The sequence below is a fragment of the Hippopotamus amphibius genome, chromosome 5 (genome assembly GCF_030028045.1).
Source record: "Hippopotamus amphibius kiboko isolate mHipAmp2 chromosome 5, mHipAmp2.hap2, whole genome shotgun sequence".
Taxonomy (NCBI): Eukaryota; Metazoa; Chordata; class Mammalia; order Artiodactyla; family Hippopotamidae; genus Hippopotamus; species Hippopotamus amphibius.
Genome location: NC_080190.1, coordinates 62,584,943 through 62,606,667, shown reverse-complemented (window position 1 = coordinate 62,606,667; position 21,725 = coordinate 62,584,943). Strand labels below are relative to the sequence as shown.

Genomic DNA, 21,725 nt, shown 5'->3' with positions numbered 1-21,725 from the left:
GCTGCCTTTCTGCTGCAATATAGTTTTTCTCAAATCAGATGACTCTAAAGACACCAGAAGCAGTATCTTCCAAGAGTTATTCTGTAGCAGCACTTAAGGAATGAACCCATCACATGAACTCCATTTGAATAAAATGATGGTGACCCCCTTTATGCAGAATATGAGCTTTTGGGTTATACTCCTTTAAGAATTTAGAGAATGAGGCTATTCTGCAATAATCTGGAATTCTATGCTTGAAAAATATTTCAATATTGCTAAGTATTCATGGATCTTTGTTATTAATAGGTGGTGGTAGGGAGAGTAGCTTTGATCACTTATAGTTCAGTCTGTGGGTTAGAAGGGTGATGCTTATTTAGAGAGAGTATACAGGGCTGTTAACACAATGAGGTCGAGAGGAGCACTGGGAAGTGCTTTGCAGCAACCCTCACACCTTGTGTGATGATGCAGAGTAAAATGTGACCATGTTCAGCCTGTTCTAACACTGAGGCATGCCCATCTGAGAAAGCTCAATGAACAGTCAAGCTCAAAAATCAGCTCGTTGCTTTCATCTTTTTATTGACAGTGTAGCCAGAGCTAGAGAAAGGACTTACTGGATTCAATCAAATTAATAAATACAATAATTTAATTGTAAAAGGGGACAGTCTACTTGGAAATTTTAGCAGAAATAGCTAGAGGCAAGGGACTCTTGGCATACAATCTGCTTGTATATGAGAAGACAGCACAGAGAGAAAATTAGTCCATATACAGATGGTTGAGATTAGGGATTTTTCAGAAAGAAAAGCAAATGTATTGATTGCTCTCTTTTGAGGTATGAACTCTGAAGAGGAAGACATTAAAATGAAAAGCAATTGAACTGGATAATGAACCTTAGGCAAAGGGAATAAATATTTGGCAACATCTTAATTTTAGCTGCCAAGCTGATATCGGTTACCCTAGAAATTGCAAAGTTGCAAAAAGTGATCTTTTCTACTAGATGAAAGGCAAGTTTGGTGCCCTAGACAGGCAAAGGTAAGAATGCTGCTGTACAGTGGGCTCCCTGTCCCAGCACCAACCACTGGCCCTTGGACAGCAGAATGGGATGAGTGTTAAGGGTTATTGTTAGCATGATAAGGGAAAGGGAGTTATAAGTTGAGAAGAACGAAAAGAATGGAGTCACAAGGAGAACACTAATAGCAAGAACAAGTACTTCTTTCTTAACTTTCTCCATTCTTCACGTCTAATGAAGCAAAATAACTGGGCAAGGACTTCTAAGTCAATCAAATGATAACTGTGGACTGACCTGCCAACCATGAAGATCAATACAGGTTTATCAAAGTTACTGAGGATTTTGTTTCTGCCTCATTGTAATGTACTTTCATGAACTTTGTTAATACAGTAGAGACATTTAAGTACTCCAGTGATAATTACAATAATAGTTTCAGGAAGGAATCTACTGCCTATATCCTTCAGAAGCACACAATATGAAAAGGGAGTTCCCCTGAAGACAAGGAACATAGGCAAGTTGAAACCCTTAAGAACAACAACAAAAAAAGATAAAAGATTAAGAGAAAAAAAAAGATTGAAAATAGTGAGGCAGGCACATTGTCTTCCTTTAGCTGAACTAGGGCTTGAGGCCTTTAGGCTAACTGGTTTGAAGTGGTGTTGGATAAGCTTTATAAAACATGAAGACGGCAAAGGTTCACTTGTTTCTTTTACTATATTAATTTGCTTAAAATCTCAAATGCTTGTGCTTGCAATAACTTCCTGAAAGCAGAAGTAGTGTTCCCATTTATTACCTTAAAGCATTCGCCCCTTTGATACAAATGATTTTTACTGTGCTAACAGCTGAACCAAGTAGCACAAATCTGAGATGGTACTTACTGCAGCAAGGTCCCTGTAAATCAAAATCTGAGCTTTACATAAAAATCTTATTTATAAAAAATACAATACCAAGTACAGTGAGAATGACGCATGGAGCAGCGGTGCTCCCTGCCAGGGCCATGTGGAGTGGCTTTTGCTACAGTGCTTGCTTAATGGCACAAGTGAAAAGCTGAATAAGGCAAACACTTGAAGAGGCAGTTTTCTGTAAACTTCTTGGGGTGGGAGGAATTTTTCCTCTGTTGGGACAGATGATTTGGGATGGCTACCATCAACTGTGACATTTGGCGCACTCGATACATCACATTATAGACTAAGACAGCTCCTGCTGGCTGAGACCAGTTCACTTATTTTAGGAGAGAGGTTATCACTGTAGACTTTTGCCTTGACTGTTAAAATGTGCAGGCTCCAGCTGGTGCCTCCCTATGGAGGAAATCACCTCTAAAATCTTCCTAAGTGACAAGGTACAAATAAGCTAAATCATTCAGAAGTTTCCTGAGCTTAAAGCTCCTTAAGAACCCTACACTGATTACTAAGCAACTTCGTTAGCGGTGTGTAGCTCGACACAAATGCTTTAACTAGAATGTGTATTCCCACCCAACTGGTACCTAAAAGTAATTAAACTGTAATGACACTTGGAAAACAAACATATCTTGAGGAATTCTGGCCTCTTCTCATGTCCTCACTTGGAACTTTCCAGCTTTTGTGACATATTTGACTCCTTTAAATGGCTTATATTTCTCCCCATACATGTCCAAGCGGTTTACTTTTAAGCCTGTGTCAAAAAAGAATAGGTAAGGAAAGGAATAAATTACTGTTCACACCAACCAATACAATATTTGCTTATTTAGCAAACAGAGTTTACTACACAGTAAATGTGACATTAACCAGTTCTCTTTCACCATCTGGAAGGTACGTTCCTTCTACCATTCACAGATTATAGCACTGTCGGGGTATGGTTTTAGTTCAGATTCCCATGTGGACAAGTAATGTCTTTTAAGGATAATTCTACTTTCTGTAAGTAGGAATGACTCCTTTCTTTGTGCTTGAATGAGGGTAGGGGTGAAGGGAAGGTGTGTGAAATAAGGTGCTCTCCAAAATCACTGTACCCATAGCACAGAGTGAAAGGCATACTGGAGCTGCTGCTCTTTGTAGAGAGAGAATGTCAGTTACCCTTCTAAGCTCCTAGTAGCTGACCTAAGCAAAACTCGATTACCCTTAAACACAAGTCAAATTTCTCCTTACCTGAAATAGCAAGCTGCTGGATCTTGAACTGTATGTTGAGGCTTGGATTTTCTTCTGGCTTGGGTGCCCCAGATTGTAAATTTACCAGCCCTTTAAGACTGGGGAGCTTTTGTGGAGTGATTTTTCCCACATCCCACGTTAGTACCTTAAAAAGACATAAAAAACAAAACCATTCTGAACTATTTATTAAAGACAAACGTTCAAAGACAAGCTGCAAAGACATCATAAATTTCTTTACAAAATAAAGCACAGTGTCTTGGAAACAAGAGACCTGGAATTTCCACCAAGATTTATCACCAGTTGTGATAAAACTGAATGGAGACTGAGGGTAGAGAGCCAACGCTTGTTGAGCATCTGCTTTTGGATACAGCACTTTGCCTAGCACTATTCATACACTGTCTCATAGAAACCTGTGATGTAAATTTTGTCTTCTTTTAACAAAAGAGGAAAAACCAAAGCTTTGAGGTCAAATGATTTGCTCAAGGTCACATAGCTAGGTAGAGGCAAGGCTGGGATTTGAACGTAAGGCTACCTGCTATCAAATGTTCTTTCCATTATACCACCTTTACTGCTTCTCTCTGGGGCTAAGTTTATTTTTCCGTAAAATGAGAAGATGGGCCTAAATTGGTGTTTTTAAACTTTTAGTGATAACCGTTTGTTCAAATGAAATCTTTAGTGAGGAAGCTCAGTGACAGATGAGAAAGTGAAGCTATTATGGTTGAAGCTGCAGTGAAGGGCCAGGGATCTGGAGCTTTCCCTTCACTTCTCAGCTGTGTGTGTGTGTGTCTGGAGCTTTCCCTTCACTTCTCAGGGGTGTGTGTGTGTGGGGGGGTGTGTGTGTGTGTGTGTGTGTGTGTGTGTGTGTGTGTGTGTGTGTGTGTGTGTGTGTGTGTGTGTGTGTGTGTGTGTGTGTGTGTGTGTGTGTGGTGTGTCTCTGGGGAGATTTTTCGAATTCTTAGGACTTGATTAGATCATCTTTAACATTCAATGATTTTATTTAAAAAAAAAAGCCTTTTCATTAATCAGGCAGCTCAGTGGCTCTACTGAGGAAAAGAATCATACTCTTTACCCAAGCAGGATGCAGAGAGAAAAATAATCTTTTACAGTTTCTCTGAAATCCCTCTGCTAGCAGCAAATACTGATATATGTAGGGTGAGAAGGCCACTTTCCTAGCCAACATCCTCTGTGAAAGATTATGAAACAATGCTTTTAAATTAGGAAGAGAAAGGTCTTACTTTCTTTCTTTTTTTAATTTTTATTTATTTATTTATTTATTGGCTGAACTGGGTCTTTGTTGCTGCACGCAAGCTTTCTCTAGTTGTGGACAGCGGGTGCTACTCTTCATTGTGGTGTGCGGGCTTCTCAATGTGGTAGCTTCTCTTGTTGCAGAGCACGGGCTCTAGGCACGTGGGCTTCAGTAGTTGTGGCACTCAGGCGCAACAGTTGTGGCTCACGGGCTGTAGAGCACAGGCTCAGTAATTGTGGTGCATGGGCTTAGATGCTCCGCGGCATGTGGGATCTTCCTGGCCCAGGGCTCAAACCTGTGTCCCCTGCATTGGCAGGCGGGTTCTTAACCACAGTGCCACCAGGGAAGTCCCAGGTCTTAATTTCTACAGAAAATTTAACAATAATAGATTATAATATCTATCAGCATTATATCCACATAATGCTTTTCTCTTTTTAAAAAGTTTTTACATCCTCCTCATTGAAGAGTGAGTGAATCTCTGGATTATCAATGGATAAGTAAAGGCAGACTCTGAAGGAAGAAAGAATGTGTCTCACTTTTCTGTTCATCGACTTAGCAGCAGATGCAGCCAGTGGCAGAAGCACAGAACAGTATGCATTCTAGGTTTTGTTAGGAACTTTAATTTTAAGCAAGACATCAGACCCTTCCCTTTGTCCCCCCACATCCCGAAATCACAAAATAAAGATTGCATAAACACTTGCTCACTCTTGATTTTAGAGGGCTGTACCTTGGTAACTGGATCAAATGTATAGCTGCCTTGTGTTGGTGTCAGGTTCATATTCAACACAACTTTTGGCATGTGAACTGTCACTGTGATTCCTTCAATAGTTTTCCCCATATTCTGCTTTGGTCCAATTGTAATATCAAATCTACCACAAGAACTGTTCTCCTTAAAACTGATGCTATGTTTCACGTATACTGGTATTGCCACTAGACTAAAAAGAGAAAGAAAGACACAACCACAAAAACATACAATTAATAGTGTGAGCTCCAGAGGTGGCCTGAAAACCTCTGTCCAGAGTATCTTACCCCAGAACTGCAGATTCAGTATGTGTACCAGGGGAGGCTGAGTACAGCACAGTGTTCTGGTACCACTGTGCTAGGAATTATACAATTTCTGCGCAGTAAGTATACAAACCAAGACAGAAATCTGAAGCTTACAGTATAAACAATTGGGGCAAATAGCCCTAGTTTAAAGAAATGAATTACGATCCCATAGAAAGATAATTTAAAATTATACAAACTAAACAAATCAGTTTCTATGTGGTAAGAGCCAAGAAACAATTCCTCTGCTTTTAACTCCTGTTCTGATGTTACCCAAAATACTTTGATATTTTCAAGGGACAAACCAGCTACAACCCATGATACTAAATCATTAATTTAAACCTCAGTGCAAAGAAGAGTGACTTTAAGCCAGTTAGTTGAGGGATGTCCTGGAGAGCTACAGATGTCTGTCTCCTATCAGGCATGATGTCCACAGACCACAGTAGAATTCTGGCATGGGTTCATGGTTTTGCCCAGGTTATGCTTGGCCCAAAATGCTTGCTCTCAGGTATACGTTTTAGTAGAGTCTAATTTACTATTACTTTATACTTTTAAGATTCAAAGTATACTGATTATTTTAGACACATATTTTCACCAGTTCTTCCTGGATCTCCTGGTGGACAGTGGCTAAAGGGAGCAATGATGAATTCAAGTACCCAACTTGAATGAAACAGGGAAAAGTTGAGTTCTACGCAGCACACTGATAATGATGGGAGATTCTGGCTGATGCATCAACATACTTTTGTGAGCTGACACGATATGATATGAGTCGGAAGTTTCCATCGGGTGGAATAAATGACAAAACTCTTTCAGATTCCCAACGCTTGAACCGGATGCAGGGGTGGAAGCTGACATCATCTAGAAGCCTTGGGTTCTGCCAGGGAAACAAAAGACAACCATATTCATAAAGTATAATGAATATGGCAACTCTATTCAGATGTTATGAGAAATTAATATGCTTCCTCAAGATAAAGCAGTCCTGTAAGAGTTTGTTATTATGATCAACACAACCTTATAGTTTCACAATGTTTTAAAGTTTGAAAATATTTTACATATATTATTTTATTTGAATTTCAATAACTTCAAGAAGTAGAAAATGTGAGTGACATCATTTCCATTTCATAGATAAGAAAACTGAGGTTCAAAGAGCTCAAGGTCAGGACAAGTTAGAGGCAGAGATAGCATCAGAGCTTAGCTCTGGTTCTTAGTTGTGTATCATGCCGAATCTAAAATGATGCAAAAGATCAATGCCCTTTTATGTCAACAAAGCATATAATAATTCAGTAAAAGCAGCACCACAGCTATGCAGAAGCCAGCCAGCCATTTAAGCTACTGTTAGCATACTCAGAGACAAAGACCTCTCCTCAGCCTTTCCATAAAGGCAAAGCTTATAATGTAAGCTACCATCTTTGGAAGCTGTGCTAGGAATATTTCTTAGATAATCCTTTGCAATCTAAAACAAACATGTCTCAGTATCACTTCATTTAGTACTCCATATGTATTAGACATGCAAGGAGCTACAAAACAGGAGAATAAAACTTACCATGAAAGAAAGGGAAAGGTCAGGCATTCCAGACAGCTTAATGCAAGCATCAATGACCCCTTGAATTTCTGCAAAGACTGTAGATCCTAAAGAAAGAAAGGTGATAACATCACTGGAATCTGCATCTTTACTAGAGCTATCACTAAATCTGAAGTAATGGAGATATCTCGTGAGTGTCAGACATACTGAAGCTTTGCACATCTGTTAAAAGGTTAGTGGGCAGAGGATCCTATACTGAGTGCCATGGCCCGTACCTATCTCTGGCTGGAATATGATAATTCGAAGGAAAATCAAATCTGTCCCAATCTTTATAAAGTCAACCTTGTAAGACTGCTGGATGTGAAGTTAAAATATTTTTTTTCCAGTGATTTTTAAAATTAAAAAAAATTTTTATTCAATTTTTAAAGGTTATTTTCCATTTACAGTTATTACAAAACATTGGCTATATTCACTGTGTGGTACAATACATTTTTGAGCCTATCTTATACCCAATAGTTTGTACCTCCCATTCTCCCACCCCTATACTGTCCCACCCCCCACTGGTAACTACTACTTTGTTCTCTATATCTGTGAGTCTGCTTCTTTTTTGTTAAATTCATTAGTTTGTTGTATTTTTTTTAGCTCCCACATATAAGTGATATCATATAGTATTTGTCTTTCTTTATCTGGCTTATTTCACTTAGCATAATGCCCTCCAAGTCCATCCATGTTGCTGCAAATGGCAAAATTTCATTCTTTTTTATGGCTGAGTAGTATTCCATTGTGTATATATGCATCTTCTTTATCCATTTATCTGTTGACGAACACTTAGGTTGCTTCCATATATTGGCAATTGTAAAGAATGCTGCTGTGAATGCTGGAGTACATGTATCTTTTCAAATTAGCATTTTTGTTTTTGAAGATAAAATGTTTTAAATAAACTTAGCCAAGTTTCTAATGAAATGGACTAAGCTACCTGTTAACTTTTAAGAAATAGGAGCCATTATCCTTCAACAGTACAGCTATTATTCCATACAGTGGAATTTTATAATAAAATGGGCACTCACTGTAGAGTGTCTATAACTCTCAATAAGTCATTTTCACACAGCAACTAGCTGTGTGACCTTGAACAGATTACTTAACTCTTCTAAGCCTCAGTTTCCCCATGTATAAAATGTGAGGGTTGGCCTAGATGTTTTTAATAAAATGTTATGATTCTAACACAGTACTGTTCTTTAGTCTGGGGTCTTTACTAGAAGGACTGCACATAAAATGGTAGCAAAAAGTATGGTGCATAGTAAATAGTGGTTATGAAAATTATATGTAACCTCTGGGCAAAATAAACAGATTTGAAAATGAATGCCTTTCCACTGAAATGATACTGCCAAGAGATTTCAGTTTTCTATTCAGCTTAAGACAAATGAACTGTTTTCCCCCTGATAAGACAATATGCACACAATTACCTGATTTATCTATAATTGCATCTATTTCTTCAATGACATCAAAATAGGCTTCATTGTTGGTGTACTTTACCCCTGCTCGGCGCCATGGTATGTTGGACAGCTGCCCAGTGGGGAGTGTGTCCCCAACATTACTACTGCCTAGAAATCACAAAAACAGAAAGCAAAGCTAACACATAAAATGGTCATCAGAAAAGCTATTAACAGAAGGAAACTGAAATACGTTAGCTGCTTCTTTAGTGTTTGGGTTTTTCTCCACTGAAGTTGTGGATGGTTTACAGAATTGTCAGAGACATATCCATACCAACGTGATCAAATTTCTAGAAGACAGAAATAGACCATGTGGTCCTGTGTCTATTTGCCAAACCAGGCTAAGTTCATTTACTTATCTTTTGCTTCCTGTGTGTTAACAGTAACCTAACCTAATTCCACTGGCTCAACAACAGAATCTCATCCTGATACCATTGGTGAAAAAGAGGCTGGTTGTTTCAAAACCTTCTGCTGATAAAATGTCTGCACTGAGAATACAGAGTGATAAGTAGTCCACTTGGTATTCAGCTTAAATTATACATGAAATGCTGTCAAGCAGGCCTCAGTGGAGTAACTGGATGAAGAACACATTCTGGCCTTTTCCCATTTTAAGGTCGGCACACCCATATGGCACACCCATATGCAACAAGACTAATGTTCAGAATCTGGCTAATTTCCTGGCAAACTGACATATATTTGAAAATAAGTCTGGTTGTCCAAATATGTCACTTGAGCTGTGACATATTTAAAATTCTGGTTAATTTCCATTTCCATTTCAAAAGTAGTACCTGCTTAACGACAACATGTGAAAAGTTCAGAAAAATAGCTAAAAAAAAAATCTATCTTCCTATTACCAAAATACAACTACCATTAACATTTTGGTATATTTCTTTAAACATTTCCCTCAGAACAGGGTGCATTTATTATTTTTTTCTATTTTGATAATTTTACTTTTTTTCTGATTTCACTTTAAAATATACAATTGACCCTTGAACAATGCAGGGTTTGGGGTGCTGATCCCTGTACAGCTGAAAATCCACACGTGGTACTGCACCAACAGATTCAACCAACTGCAGATTGTATAGTACTATAATATGTATTTATCGAAAAAACATCCGCGTTTAAGTAGACTCGCGCACTTCAAAAACCTGTGTTTGACTGTAGTTGCAGTCAAACTACACATACAACTTTGTAGTGTAATTATGGTTGGTATTCCTATCGCCAACCCTGTTGCCTGCCAGAATTTTTCTAAACACACTTAATTTTCCTGTTCAAAAACCTTAAATGTTTCCCACTGGCTTTATGATAAAAGCCAAATATTTAGCCTAGTATTCAAGGGCTTCCTCAACTTAACTTTTTAATTTTATTTCACTACTCAACTGAAAAATAGCTCTGCTTCTTTTAAACAGGTGAATACAATTGAAGATTCTTCACTCTGTGTGTTTTTTCTCATACAGTTCCATCTATAAGGAATGTTCTTATTCCTCCCTCTCTTCCTAAATTCTATTGATTCTCCAGGACCCTGCCCCAGGGCCACCCACTATAGTTCAGGAGAGATTACTTCATCCACTGAACCACTTTCTTGATCTTCATAATGTATTGCCTTAATAATCCATGTTATATTTAAAATTTTATACTTCAATAATCTTTTTTCTGACTATAAAATACATGTTCATTTTGGAAATCAGAAAGTATAATAAAAAATAAAGATAATATATAGTTCCTTAGCTGGAGAGGATATAAACTTTAGAACTTTTTTTGTGGGAATATTTATGTATAATTAAAAGTAACTCTTTATGGTTGTGTACCTTTTTTTTTTCTCTTTTGGTCGCAACACACAGCTTGTGGGATCTTAGTTTCCTGCCCAGGGACTAAACCCAGGCCCCAGCAGTGAATGCACAAAGTCCTAACCACTGGACTGCCAGGGAATTCCAACCCCCTTTTTTTCATTTACTATTACACCATGTGTATCCTCCAGTGTCACTACATTGTCTATAAAGTATGGAATTGCTTTTCAAAATCTTATACTGTTATTTATGTATTTTAATTCTTTATTTCCAGTTTCTCATCCAGAGTTTACGTTTTAGGAGCAAAGCCCCATCTTACCTTTCCTTAAATTTCTCCTGACACTCAGTCTTACACAGAGGATGAATAAAGGAACAATCGCTTTCTTACAGGCCTCTCTTCCCCCAATTTTTAGGTCAGTGCACTTGGAAAGGGGTTTGCAATGGTGGATGCTATAGCTGGAGTGGCATATAACATTTCATAAAAATCCTTCTCTAGAAGACTTTGATACTTTCAAAAGAATACTGTCATCTGGATGTACCTAATTTCTAGCTATACTCAAGAATTAAACCAAAATCAGAAGTTTGTAAATAATACAAGTACAAGGCTCACAATGCATGAAATCTCACAAATAGACTAATCTGCTCTTAATACATATTCTATATGTACAAAATAAACACTTGGAGGCGACAGCATGTACTCTGTGCTACAGTCTTAAATTTTCTATACTCTAGTAATTGTGGGTATGCAGCGTAATGCCAGTTTTATAATGCTATTGTTTAATTTTATTTTTTTCCCCAGCTTTACTGAGATATAATTGACATATAACACTGTATTTGTTTAAGGTATACAACATAATGATTTCATATATGTATATATTACAAAATGATTACCACAATAGTTAACAGCCATCACTACACTGGTTTCTTTATTATTAACTGGGATAATTTATTCAGTCTTACCATTTAGTGTTAAATAACAGTGATATTTTTGTGGTCTTGTAGCAAAACCTATAACAAAAGAGTAATAACCAAAAGTTCTTTACCATTTAAGAGACAGCCTCTTTTCGTGAAAAGAAATATACATTCATTTTAACATTACCACTAGGTATAATTCTTGCCAAAATGGACTACATTAATAATATTCCAGAGCATAAGCAAAAATGAATTGTTTATGAAGTTTTAATGGCTCAGTTGCTAATAGAGTGTGTTTCACCTTACCTGTAATAGAGTTGACGACAGAACGCAGAATTGTTGGTGGTTTAATCAATTCTTTCAAAATGTTAGATTCAGTAGCCAGTGGAAATCCATTGTCTAACATTTCTTCCAAGAGCTCATATACTATGACCACATTATCCTTAATTGCAGCCTCTGAACACTCACCAAAGTAATCCTAACAAAACGTACATAATATTGCACAATTTAAGGCATGAAGAAAGGCTTGCTAAATACTTTTTGTTCTAAAGGGTAAACTTACAGTAGCATAATTCATTGTTTAAGATGCTGAAAATATATAAAACAGAGGGAAAAAGCCCTCTATAGTTCTATATACTATTTCTCAATATTTCCTTAATATTTTTAGATTGAACTGAATTCCTATTACATATTATGCCAGAAAGTACACTGAAATGATAAAATGGAATGTGAACTATAAACTGCATTTGCCCTGATTAAGTACTCCAAAAAATACAGATCAGTTTTAAATTATTGGTGTATTAAGCAAGACAAGAAAAAAAATAAAGTATAACCAATAATCATAACCAATAATAACCATGGGACCATTAAGAGAACGTTATGTGGAGGGCACTATTGTTTCCTGATGACATAATTTATAATACATAAAAAAAAAATAATGCTTCCATGCCCATGAGATTGTTTTGTTCTTGTAAAACAGTAACTGGAACAGCCATGTGTACTACTGTATGACCTACTAAAAAGGTTTCTGTTTATGAACTCATGCTTAGTTGAAAAGAAGAGGGAGAGACAGAGAAACAGACTACACATCAAGAGCTGGGTAATTACAGAATATAATCATGTCCCATCTCCAACTAACTTGGATAACTCAAATTCAAAAGATTTAATGAATAACTAACCTGAAAAGTGTCAGCAACTCGATGTAGGAACTCAATTACAAAGAGAGGTGGCACTTCAGTCTGTATGACAGAGACAAAGAAGAGCTTATCCCTGTAGATACTGATGAGGTAGTGATGAGGTGTTGAAATAACAGGTGGTACATTTTCAACATCAGCAGCTTTCTCTTGAGCTTCAAAGAAATAATCACAGACAGACTGGCTCACAACACTCTTCCAGTGCTTCTCAAGAAAGATGTCACCGGAACAGTTTATGAGAAATAGACTGTGGATCATTTTCTGGGGGAGGAAAAAGTTTAAATTTAGTATATACAAAAAAAAAAAAAAGTGTGCTTGTATTATCTGGACACCAAAACCAGACAAAAGCAATACAAGAAACTACAGACCAATATCACTTAAGACTATAGATGTAAAAATCCTCAACAAAATACTAGCAAATTGAATCCAGCAACATATAAAAAAGATTATAACCCTGACCAAGTGGGATTTATTCAAGAATGCAAAGTTGGTTCAACATATGAAAATCAACCAACATAATACACAATATTCATAAAATAAAAGACAAAAAACACAACCATTTCAAAAGGTGCAGAAAAATCACTTGACAAAATCCAACAACCTTTTGTGATAAAAACATTTAAACTAGGAGTAGAAAGAAACTTCCTCAACCTGATAAAGAGTATCTATGAAAATCCCATAGCTAACATCTAATGCTTAAAGACCAAAAGCTTTCCCCTTAATATAAAGAACAAACAATGATGTCCATCTTTACCACTTCTATTCAACCTGGTACTGGAGGTTCTAGTCAGTGCAATTAAGCAAGAAAATGAAACAGAAAGCTTCCAAATAGGAAGGGAAGAAGCAAAACTATCTCTATTTCCAGATGATATTATCTGGTATATAGAAAATTCTAAGGGTTACACACACACACACACACACACACACACACATACACACACACAATTAGAGCAATAAATGAGTTCAGCAAGGTTGCAGGATATAAAATTAACATAAAAAAATCAATTGTATTTCTACACATTACTAATGAATAACCTGAAAATGAAATTAAGAGTTCCATTTACAAAGGCATCAAAAAGATAAAAAAATATTTAGGATTAAATTTAACAAAAGAAGTGTACATTGAATATTACAGAACTTCACTTAAACAAATTAAAAAGATCTAAAAAAATGGGAAGGCCTTTCATGTTTATGGATTGGAAGACTTAATACTGCTAAGATGACATGACTCCCCAAATTGATCTACAGATTCAATGCAATCCCTATTAGAATACCAGCTACCTTTTTAAAATGGAAACTGAGAGGCTGATCCTGAAATTCATGTGGAGATGAAAGAGACCAAGAATAGACAAAACAATCTTGAAAAAGAAGGACAAATTTGGAGAACTCACACTTCCTTATCTCAAAACTTGATGTAACATACTATGAGGTATTAGCACAAAGATAGACATATAGATCAATGGAATAGAATTCAGAATTCTCAAATTAACTCTTACATATAAGGTCAACTGATTTTTGACAATGCTAAGACCATTCAGTTGGGGAGAAAACTGTCTTTTCTACAAATGGTACTGGGACAACTGTATTTCCACATGCAAAAAAATGAAGTTGGACTGCTACCTCACACCATATATAAAAATTAACACAAAATGTATCGAAGAGCTAAATATAAGAGCTAAAACAATAAAACTCTTAGAAAGAACATATGCATAAATCTTCATGACCCTGAATTAGAAAATGTTTTTAAGATATGACATCAAAAGCACAAGGAACAAAGGAAAAAACCAGATAATCCAGACATATCAGAATTAAAACCTTCTGTGCTTCAAAAGACATTATCAAGAAAGTAAAAACACAACCTTCAGAATGAGAAAATAATTGCACACCATGCCTCTTACAAGGCACTGCTATCCAGAATACATAAAGAACTCTTACAAGTCAGTAATAAAAAGAATAATAAATGATTAAAAAATGTGGAAAGAGTTTGAAAAGACGTTTCTCCAAAGGAGATATACATACAAATGGCCAATAAGCACTAGAGAAGATGCTCAGCATCTTTTCAAAATATGAATTAAAGTCACAGTGAGATAACATTTCATATTCTCCAGGCTATATATAATCAAATCAAAAGGCAGACAATAATAAGTGTTGACAACTTTGTGGAGAAACTGGAACCCTCATACATCACTGGTAGGAATGTAAAATGGTGCAGCTGTCTGGAAAACAGTTTTGAGTTCTTCAAAAAGTTAAAGACAGAGTTACCAAAGGACCCAACAATTCTACTCCTAGGTGTATACCCAAGAGAACTGGAAACATACGTCCAAACAAAAACCTGTACACAAATGTTCTTAGCAACATTATTTATAATAGCCCAAAAGTGGAAACAATCCAATGTCTATCAACTGATGAATAGATTCATCAACCAATGAATGGATAAATAATAAATATCCAAAATGAAATGTTATTCAGCCATAAAAAGGAATGAAGTACCAGTACCTGCTACAACGGGATGAACCTTTAAAACGTTATGCTAAGTGAAAGAAACCATACAAAAGATCACATATTGTACGATTCCATTTGTATGAAATGTCTAGAATAGGCAAATCCACAGAGATAGAAAGTAAATTAGTGGTTGCCAGGGGCTGGGTAGAGGGGGAAGAATGGGGAGTTACTGGTTTTTGTATTTCTTTTTGAGGTGATAAAAATCTTCTGGAATTAGAGATGATGGTTGCACAATTTTGTGAATATACTAAAAACCACTAAACTTCACATTTTTAGAAAACTGTGCAGTTTACTAGTTTTTTGTATAAAAAATGGTTAGTTTCAATATAAACTAACAAAAAAGTACTCTGTAATACTTTGCAACACACAAATCCACTCCCAGGTGGATTAACAGAAATGTGCACAAAAAACATGTATGAAAACGTACTGTAATAGTGAAAACTATTTTTTTTTTTTTTTTTTTTGGCACACGGGCTTAGTTGCTCCGTGGCGTGTGGGATCTTCCTGGAGCAGGGATCGAACCCATGTCCTCTGCATTGGCAGGCGGATTCTTAACCACTGCGCCACCTAGGAAGCCCCTATTATTATTTATTAATAGTACAATGGGAAAATCAACTAGTGTATTATCAAAGTGAAATACACAGCAATGAAAATGGATAAACTAATCTACATGAAACAAATATGAATGAATCTTACAAACACAATACTGAACAAAGCCAGACAGAGAAGGATACATACAGTATGATTCTATTTATATGAAGTTCTAGAACAGACAAAACTAATCTATAGTTTGAGAGAAATCAAATGGTTTCTTTTATGAAGGAAGTGGTGGTGGTGACTGAGAGAGGCACAGGGTTGGTCCTCTAAGGTGAAGATAATATTTTATTTCTTGATCTAGATGGTGGTTACAAGTTGTGTTCAGTTTGTGATAATTCATTGGACTTTATGTTTTGGCTTGTATACTTTTCTGAGTGTTAGTTGTGCTTCAAATAAAGAGTTTATTGTCCTTGTAATATGGGAGACAGTGGACAAATATATAATTACCTTAACTTACTCCTTTCTTTTATACAGATAACATCAGTATCAGTTGTTTAGTTTAGTGGTCCATTCATTCAAAATTACAGTGCTGAATGATAAATGTAGCCTAAGGACAAAGACTATAAAATCTATGAATATAATAATTTCTATGCATGAAGATAAATTCCAAAGAGGAAAGGAAGAGTTTCCAGAATCAATCCATTCAATTCTATTGACACAGAAAACAAAGACATCAACCTGACCAGCTCTTTTTAGAGGAAGTCATTTACTTAATGAAAGCAGTTGACATTTAAAAACTATCTGGTGATGATTTTTCTTCCCATTTAGTGCATGTTCAGTAGTTGTTAAGTAAATAATACTAATTACTAAGATGTGTTTTAGTAATTATTGTATTAATAAAGTACAGATGCTGTTAATACTGATAGTTTAGGCTTCCTGTTTATTATAAAAAGAAAATGTTTCTTTGTTCAAAGGCATCTTTATTTAGCCAAGTCATCAACCTGAGTTGGCAGCAATAAATCCTGACACCTCAGGCTCTGGACCTACTAAATTTTTCCAGATTAATATCTGGAGCCTGCTAAAGTTTTCCACTTTATCTAGTCCGATGCTTTGTTTAACAGGTTTGCTTTGTGTCAGTTTCTATTTGAGTGTTAAAATAGTGCCAATGGAATACAGAGACTTGCTACTCAGAACCTAATGACTTTTAACTATTAGCTCTGTTCTCTGATACACTTTTAAAAAATGGAACAGGAGTATCCAGCAATAAGATCTGAAACAATTTGTAATATGATGCCTTTTGTGGAATAAAATTTTCATCTGAAATATAAAGTACGACTTAAAGTGGAACATTGTAATCAACTCAATAAGATCCAGATTTGAGCACTTCAGGTGAGCCATCTATGGAATATGGCATCCTTTGCAATAATTAATTTTCAGCATCATTCAAAGCGTTTTATTCATTAAAGATAAATGAATTCATAGTATCTAAAACTGAGTACTTACTGTGGGCCAGACACTATCCTAGCCACTTTACTTATATTATGCCATAAATACTATTCTTATCCGCATTTTACAGATAAGACAATGAAGTCTTGGAACTGATAAGTCAATTATCTAAGATTATACAATAAGTATCAGAGCTAGGATTCAAATGCAGACCCAGTTGAATCTTGAGCTCCTATTCTTACCTGCCTCTTAGAAACTAATTATCAGGAACACACTCTAATGCAGCAGTGTCCAGCAGGATTTCCTGCAATGATGGACATGTCCTCTACCTGTGCTGTCCGAGATAGCAGCCACTGTCACATGTGAGCACTTGAAATGTGGCTAATACAATTGAAGTTTTAATTTTAATTAATTTAAATAACTACACAGACCTAGTGATTATCATATTGGACTGTGCAGCAGATGTGCTGTTTGAGCTTATAATTTAAGAGGAAGAGTTGAAGGATATGCTTCTTGTTTAGTTAGAAACCAAAATATATTCTAATAAATTATTTAGAGTAGAAATTATAATTAAGAGGGCTGACATAGGCTATCTTTTTAAACTATCCATCCTAAAGAAAGTATTGTTCACATGGATCTGTGGTACTCCATTGCCACGATATATTCTAAAAAAGCAGCTTGTTCTTGAAGCAAACGACTGTAGTTTCTTTATTTGAGGGGCCAGATTCCTACTCATCCTCTTAAGCTGGTGAAAAATTCTTTCCAGGAAAAGTTTCCACCAAAGTTGTTTTCATTGGCAGTAGTTCAGGTCTCAGAAGAATAGAGTAAGTTAAACCGCCATCTGGATTTATTGCTGTTGTCCTTAGTCCTGAGATGAAAGTATAGCACTTGTAGCTTTCAACAGTGCTTAGCTTTAAAAACCCATCTTAACCTTCTATTACAGGAAAAGAGAGCTTATTTCTTCTATCCATATTAAGACCAAGGGCCTAATGCAAAAAACAAGTACCACATGCAGAGTGTAAATTAGGTTGTTTCTTTAGCTACTTATCCTTTGAGTAGCTGCAGTTACTTCTTTCATTATTTTAATAAACCTTCTGGAAAAGCTACCACCACAACTATCTTTTTGTTCCTAGTGACTTCTGAGTCAGAAAACAGAATTTTCCCAGCTTACTTTAAAGCCACTTAAGAAACTGTTCAGAGGCAGTTCCATCGGAGCTTTGACTGCAGCTTCAATATTTTATAAACCCTCTTTACTGAATGTTGATCACACTCACCCTCATGATTTACAAGCAATGCAATTACAACAGTCAACATATCCTTGGAAGAGAGCATCTAAAAAAGAAAATGTAGTCCTTCTGCATATAACAGATGGAGGCATAGAAGGTGAGAGAATGAAACCAGAAAATAATCTAGCTATTCTAATTTTTAGCCAATATTTTGACCATTGTTCATTCAATAGTTTTGAATGTTTTATATATTAAGCAATGGGGATACAAGGTGAACAAAATAGAGTCGCTGAACTCAGCATTTAGAGTTCAGCAAAGAAGGCAAACAATTTAACACAGTAAGATGACGGGGGAAACACAGTGTGCTATAAAAATCCACAAGGCTTCAAGGTGAGAATGAACATAAGACAAAGAAATCCAGTAAAAATTCAGCAACTTCAGAAGGCTGACAGAAGTGATAAGATGAGAATGGAGAAGGAGATAAGCAGAGATTGATTCACTTTATTCTCAGTGCAATGTAAAGTCATTTTTTATGGTTTTATGCAGGGGATTCATGCAATCCAATTTACAGTTTTAAGAAAGATTGCACTGTGGAATCTGCATAATTTGACAACTGAATATTGTGACACCGAGAGATGAGTTATGTGGTGGTGTAGACTAGAGTGTTGGCAATAGGGATGGAGCAAAATGGAAAAATAAAAGAAACATTTAGGGTTGAGAAAAGTGTGGGGGGTGGGGAAGAGGCAGTAGAGATGAGAGGGAAAATGAGGGATTTAGCCCTGGTCCTACAAAATTGGACCCAATTCTGGATATATCTGACCCCAATGGATATATTCAAAAGACTACTGCATATATAGATCTGGTGCTTCAGAGAGAAGCCAAGCTGGAGATAGATTTGCAAGCACCATAATCATGATTTTTTATTAATAGGAATTATAACTATAAGGAGACTAAAACTATTGTACAAAGAGAGAATGTGTATAATAGAAGAGAACCTATGGAAGGAACTTCAACATTTGAGTAGCATGTGAGTCAAGCAAGTGGGCCTAAAAAAAGACTGAGATGTGGCAGAAGAGGGATGAGAAAAAAAGAAGGGGAGGGTTTTTAGTAACTAGAGTATGTTAGTATGTCTCCAGAAAAATGGAGTCATAAACATTCTAAATGGCAAAAAGAGGCAAAGCTACAAGGAAAACTGAAAATGTCTGTTATTTTAGTGTTTCTCAACTTTCTTTTCATTATTGCATCCTAAGGGCCTTTTTAGACCCCCCTTCATTCATACTCCTCCTCCATAAAATTTTAATACCACAGAATATTTCTGTACACCTCTTTATGTACCATAAATATCTGTGCTTTATAAATAAAAAGTATGTTTTGTTTTTTTGCCTCACAAGAAGCAAATTTTGTCCCTGATGAGAATGGACAATTTAACACATAGAGGCCATTGATGATCTTAGTAAAAGTAGTTTTAGTGGTAGCTCAGTGGAATGGTGGAATGGAAACAAGATATACTGCAGTGGGCTGAGATACAAATAGCAGGAAGTGGGAAAAACAGATATTAGGAGAGTAGATGATACATTCAAGAACTACAGCTGTGAAGGAGATGAAAACAAGAAAATAAATGGGGGTTGTTCATAAAGTTACGCAAGAATATTTTTTAATGCTGAAGGAAAAATGTGAGTAGAAGGGGAAAGGCTGATGATGCAGAAGAGAGGGAATAACTTAACAAAAACAAAATGACCCTGAGAAGGTAGCAGAGGATGGCACTGGGAAACTAAGTGAAAGGACCTGCCTTCCCTAAGGACAAGGGACAATTTTCCTCTTTAAACAGAAGGGAAGCAGATTTGTATATTGGTTGCAAGAAGATGATGGCTTCTATTTTCTCCGTGTAATAGGAGAGAAGGTCATTCGTTGAGAGTGAGTGAATTCCTTTTCTCTACAAATACCATTTGTGATGTAGAACTGAAATACCATTGGGCTACTTAAAAACAGTCTGCAGGGAATGACTATAGTCTATTATGTTGACTGCTTAGAAACACTGTAAAATCCTAAGATTCAGTAAGAAAAGCTAACCTTACTGCCAAGAGAGCATTCCTACTAAGGTATTCGGGTAATTTTTCATTCATTTCAACCCTTCACTTTTCCTATGGTCTTAACTGAAAGTGTCCTCCGTTCTTTCCAACACTAATCCTTCCACTTGAAATTCTGATCTCGCCCCCTTTCCTCTTTCCCCAGGTCTTATCTCCTCTTTCTTAAATCTTTAATCTTACACATTAGTTACCTTTTTTCTACTCCCACACATAAAGTGCCTTGTATTCTTTAAAATAAACAAACCCAAACCTTTCGGGGACCTTGCCAACAGTCTTTGGCTTCATGCTCCAAATGAAGAAGCATTAGTCTACACTTGCAGGCTCTCCTCTCAATAACTGCCTCTATTAAAGCAGTTCTCTCAAATGACCCAATGACTTCCTAATCATCAAATCCAACGACCTACTCTCAGACTTCAACTTCCTCCTTTGATCCTTGCAGCATTTCATGTCATTGATAAGTTTCCCCAAAACAAATACTTCTTCCCAAATTATACGAAACTTCACCTGTTTTGGTTCTCACCTGGAAAGTTTCTTTTTGGCTTACTAATCACGATTTTTTTAAAAATCTTTCATCTCCACCTAAACTACTGTTTCACACTCGATATATTCCAAGCTCCACAAAATTCCTCCTTCTCATGTGAGGACTTTAATTTTATAGAGGTATCAACTTCTTAATCAAGCTTCAGCTTCGGGTTCAAGCCAAATCCAACCAACCACATCGTTCATCACTTTTCCATACTCACTGTCACCTTTTCAGTTTAGATTCATATCAACTCATTTCTGAAGAACTGAGACACGTTCTTCAGCCTATTACCCCAGGCTCATTCAGGCGCCACCCTCTAACAGGACGTCCGCTCAGGTCAGTCAGGGATTTTGTCCTCCACAGCAGAAACCTGGGGCTGAGGTCCGAGTGGTCGGTACTCCAGTTCTCTGTGCGTGACAAGACCGTTTTCCCGCGCTGGAGCACGGTGAGGGAGTCCAGTGAGTCTGCACCTCTTGAGCCTGAGGCCTGAGAGCACTGGGCTGCAGGTGCACCGATCCCTTCCGGCCCAGCTGGCAAGAAAGACCGGAAGGCCGGGAGGGAGGCGCGGCCCCGGCCCACAGCACCGGAGACGCTCCCGCACCCCACGCTGGAGTCCAGAGCCCGAGCTATTCAGCCTACTTCCCAGTTTCCGTGATGTCCCCTGTCCGCAGACCCCCCTGCCCCGCCCCTCACACTCACCCCAACTCCTGTGCCCGTTACTGATTTGATGCGGGGTCCTCTCCAGGCCGAGGCGGAGGCTGCTGAGGAGGCCGTGAGGACCCCACAGTTGGGATGTCCGGTAGATTGCCTGACTAACAGCTTCAAAGTAGCCAACAGTATTGGAAAGAGTAAATGAGCGAGAAGACGTTGAATGAGGAGAATGACGTCTTTTGAATTTTAGGATATAATCTGCTAGGTCTTCCAGAGTCTAGGAGAACGGGAGCTTTCACATCTTCTGGACTCGGGCACTCATCCGCCGCCTAAACTAGTCTGGGGTGTTCCTTCAGTCGGGCTGGCGTGTCCGAAAGAGCTGTGTACTAGCCAATGGGTGAGGCCGAGAGGTAGAGCCAAATGCCTGTGGTGGGAGAGGCACGAATTGGGAGGAGCC

At 37.2% G+C, this 21,725-nt stretch overlaps 1 protein-coding gene across 3 annotated transcripts; it reads right to left on the bottom strand.

The window, feature by feature from the left end:
- Positions 1–535: 535 nt before the first annotated feature.
- AP3M1 (adaptor related protein complex 3 subunit mu 1) lies at positions 536–21,673 on the bottom strand. 3 transcript variants are annotated; one of them, XM_057734098.1, is made up of 9 exons: positions 21,317–21,673; positions 12,282–12,557; positions 11,410–11,581; positions 8,378–8,515; positions 6,936–7,021; positions 6,133–6,266; positions 5,076–5,283; positions 3,103–3,247; positions 536–2,632 (listed from the first exon to the last, which is right to left on the bottom strand). In XM_057734098.1, the coding sequence occupies exons 2-9, from the start codon at positions 12,552–12,554 to the stop codon at positions 2,532–2,534; spliced, it is 1,257 nt and encodes a 418-aa protein (XP_057590081.1). In that variant the 5' UTR covers positions 12,555–12,557; positions 21,317–21,673; the 3' UTR covers positions 536–2,531. The 3 variants fall into 3 exon arrangements, with proteins under 3 accessions (XP_057590081.1, XP_057590082.1, XP_057590083.1); XM_057734099.1 differs by lacking the exon at positions 21,317–21,673 and adding an exon at positions 20,844–21,300; XM_057734100.1 differs by lacking the exon at positions 21,317–21,673 and adding an exon at positions 20,615–20,830.
- Between the last annotated feature and the right edge of the window lie 52 nt (positions 21,674–21,725).

Coding starts and splice junctions, on each gene's coding strand:
- AP3M1 (XM_057734098.1), bottom strand. CDS start 12,554: ATGATCCACAGTCTATTTCTCATAAACTGTTCCGGTGACATCTTTCTT. Junction 11,582..12,281: donor GAGTTGCTGACACTTTTCAG/GTTAGTTATTCA, acceptor ACGTTTTGTTAG/GATTACTTTGGTGAGTGTTC. Junction 8,516..11,409: donor TGTCGTCAACTCTATTACAG/GTAAGGTGAAAC, acceptor TGTGATTTCTAG/GCAGTAGTAATGTTGGGGAC.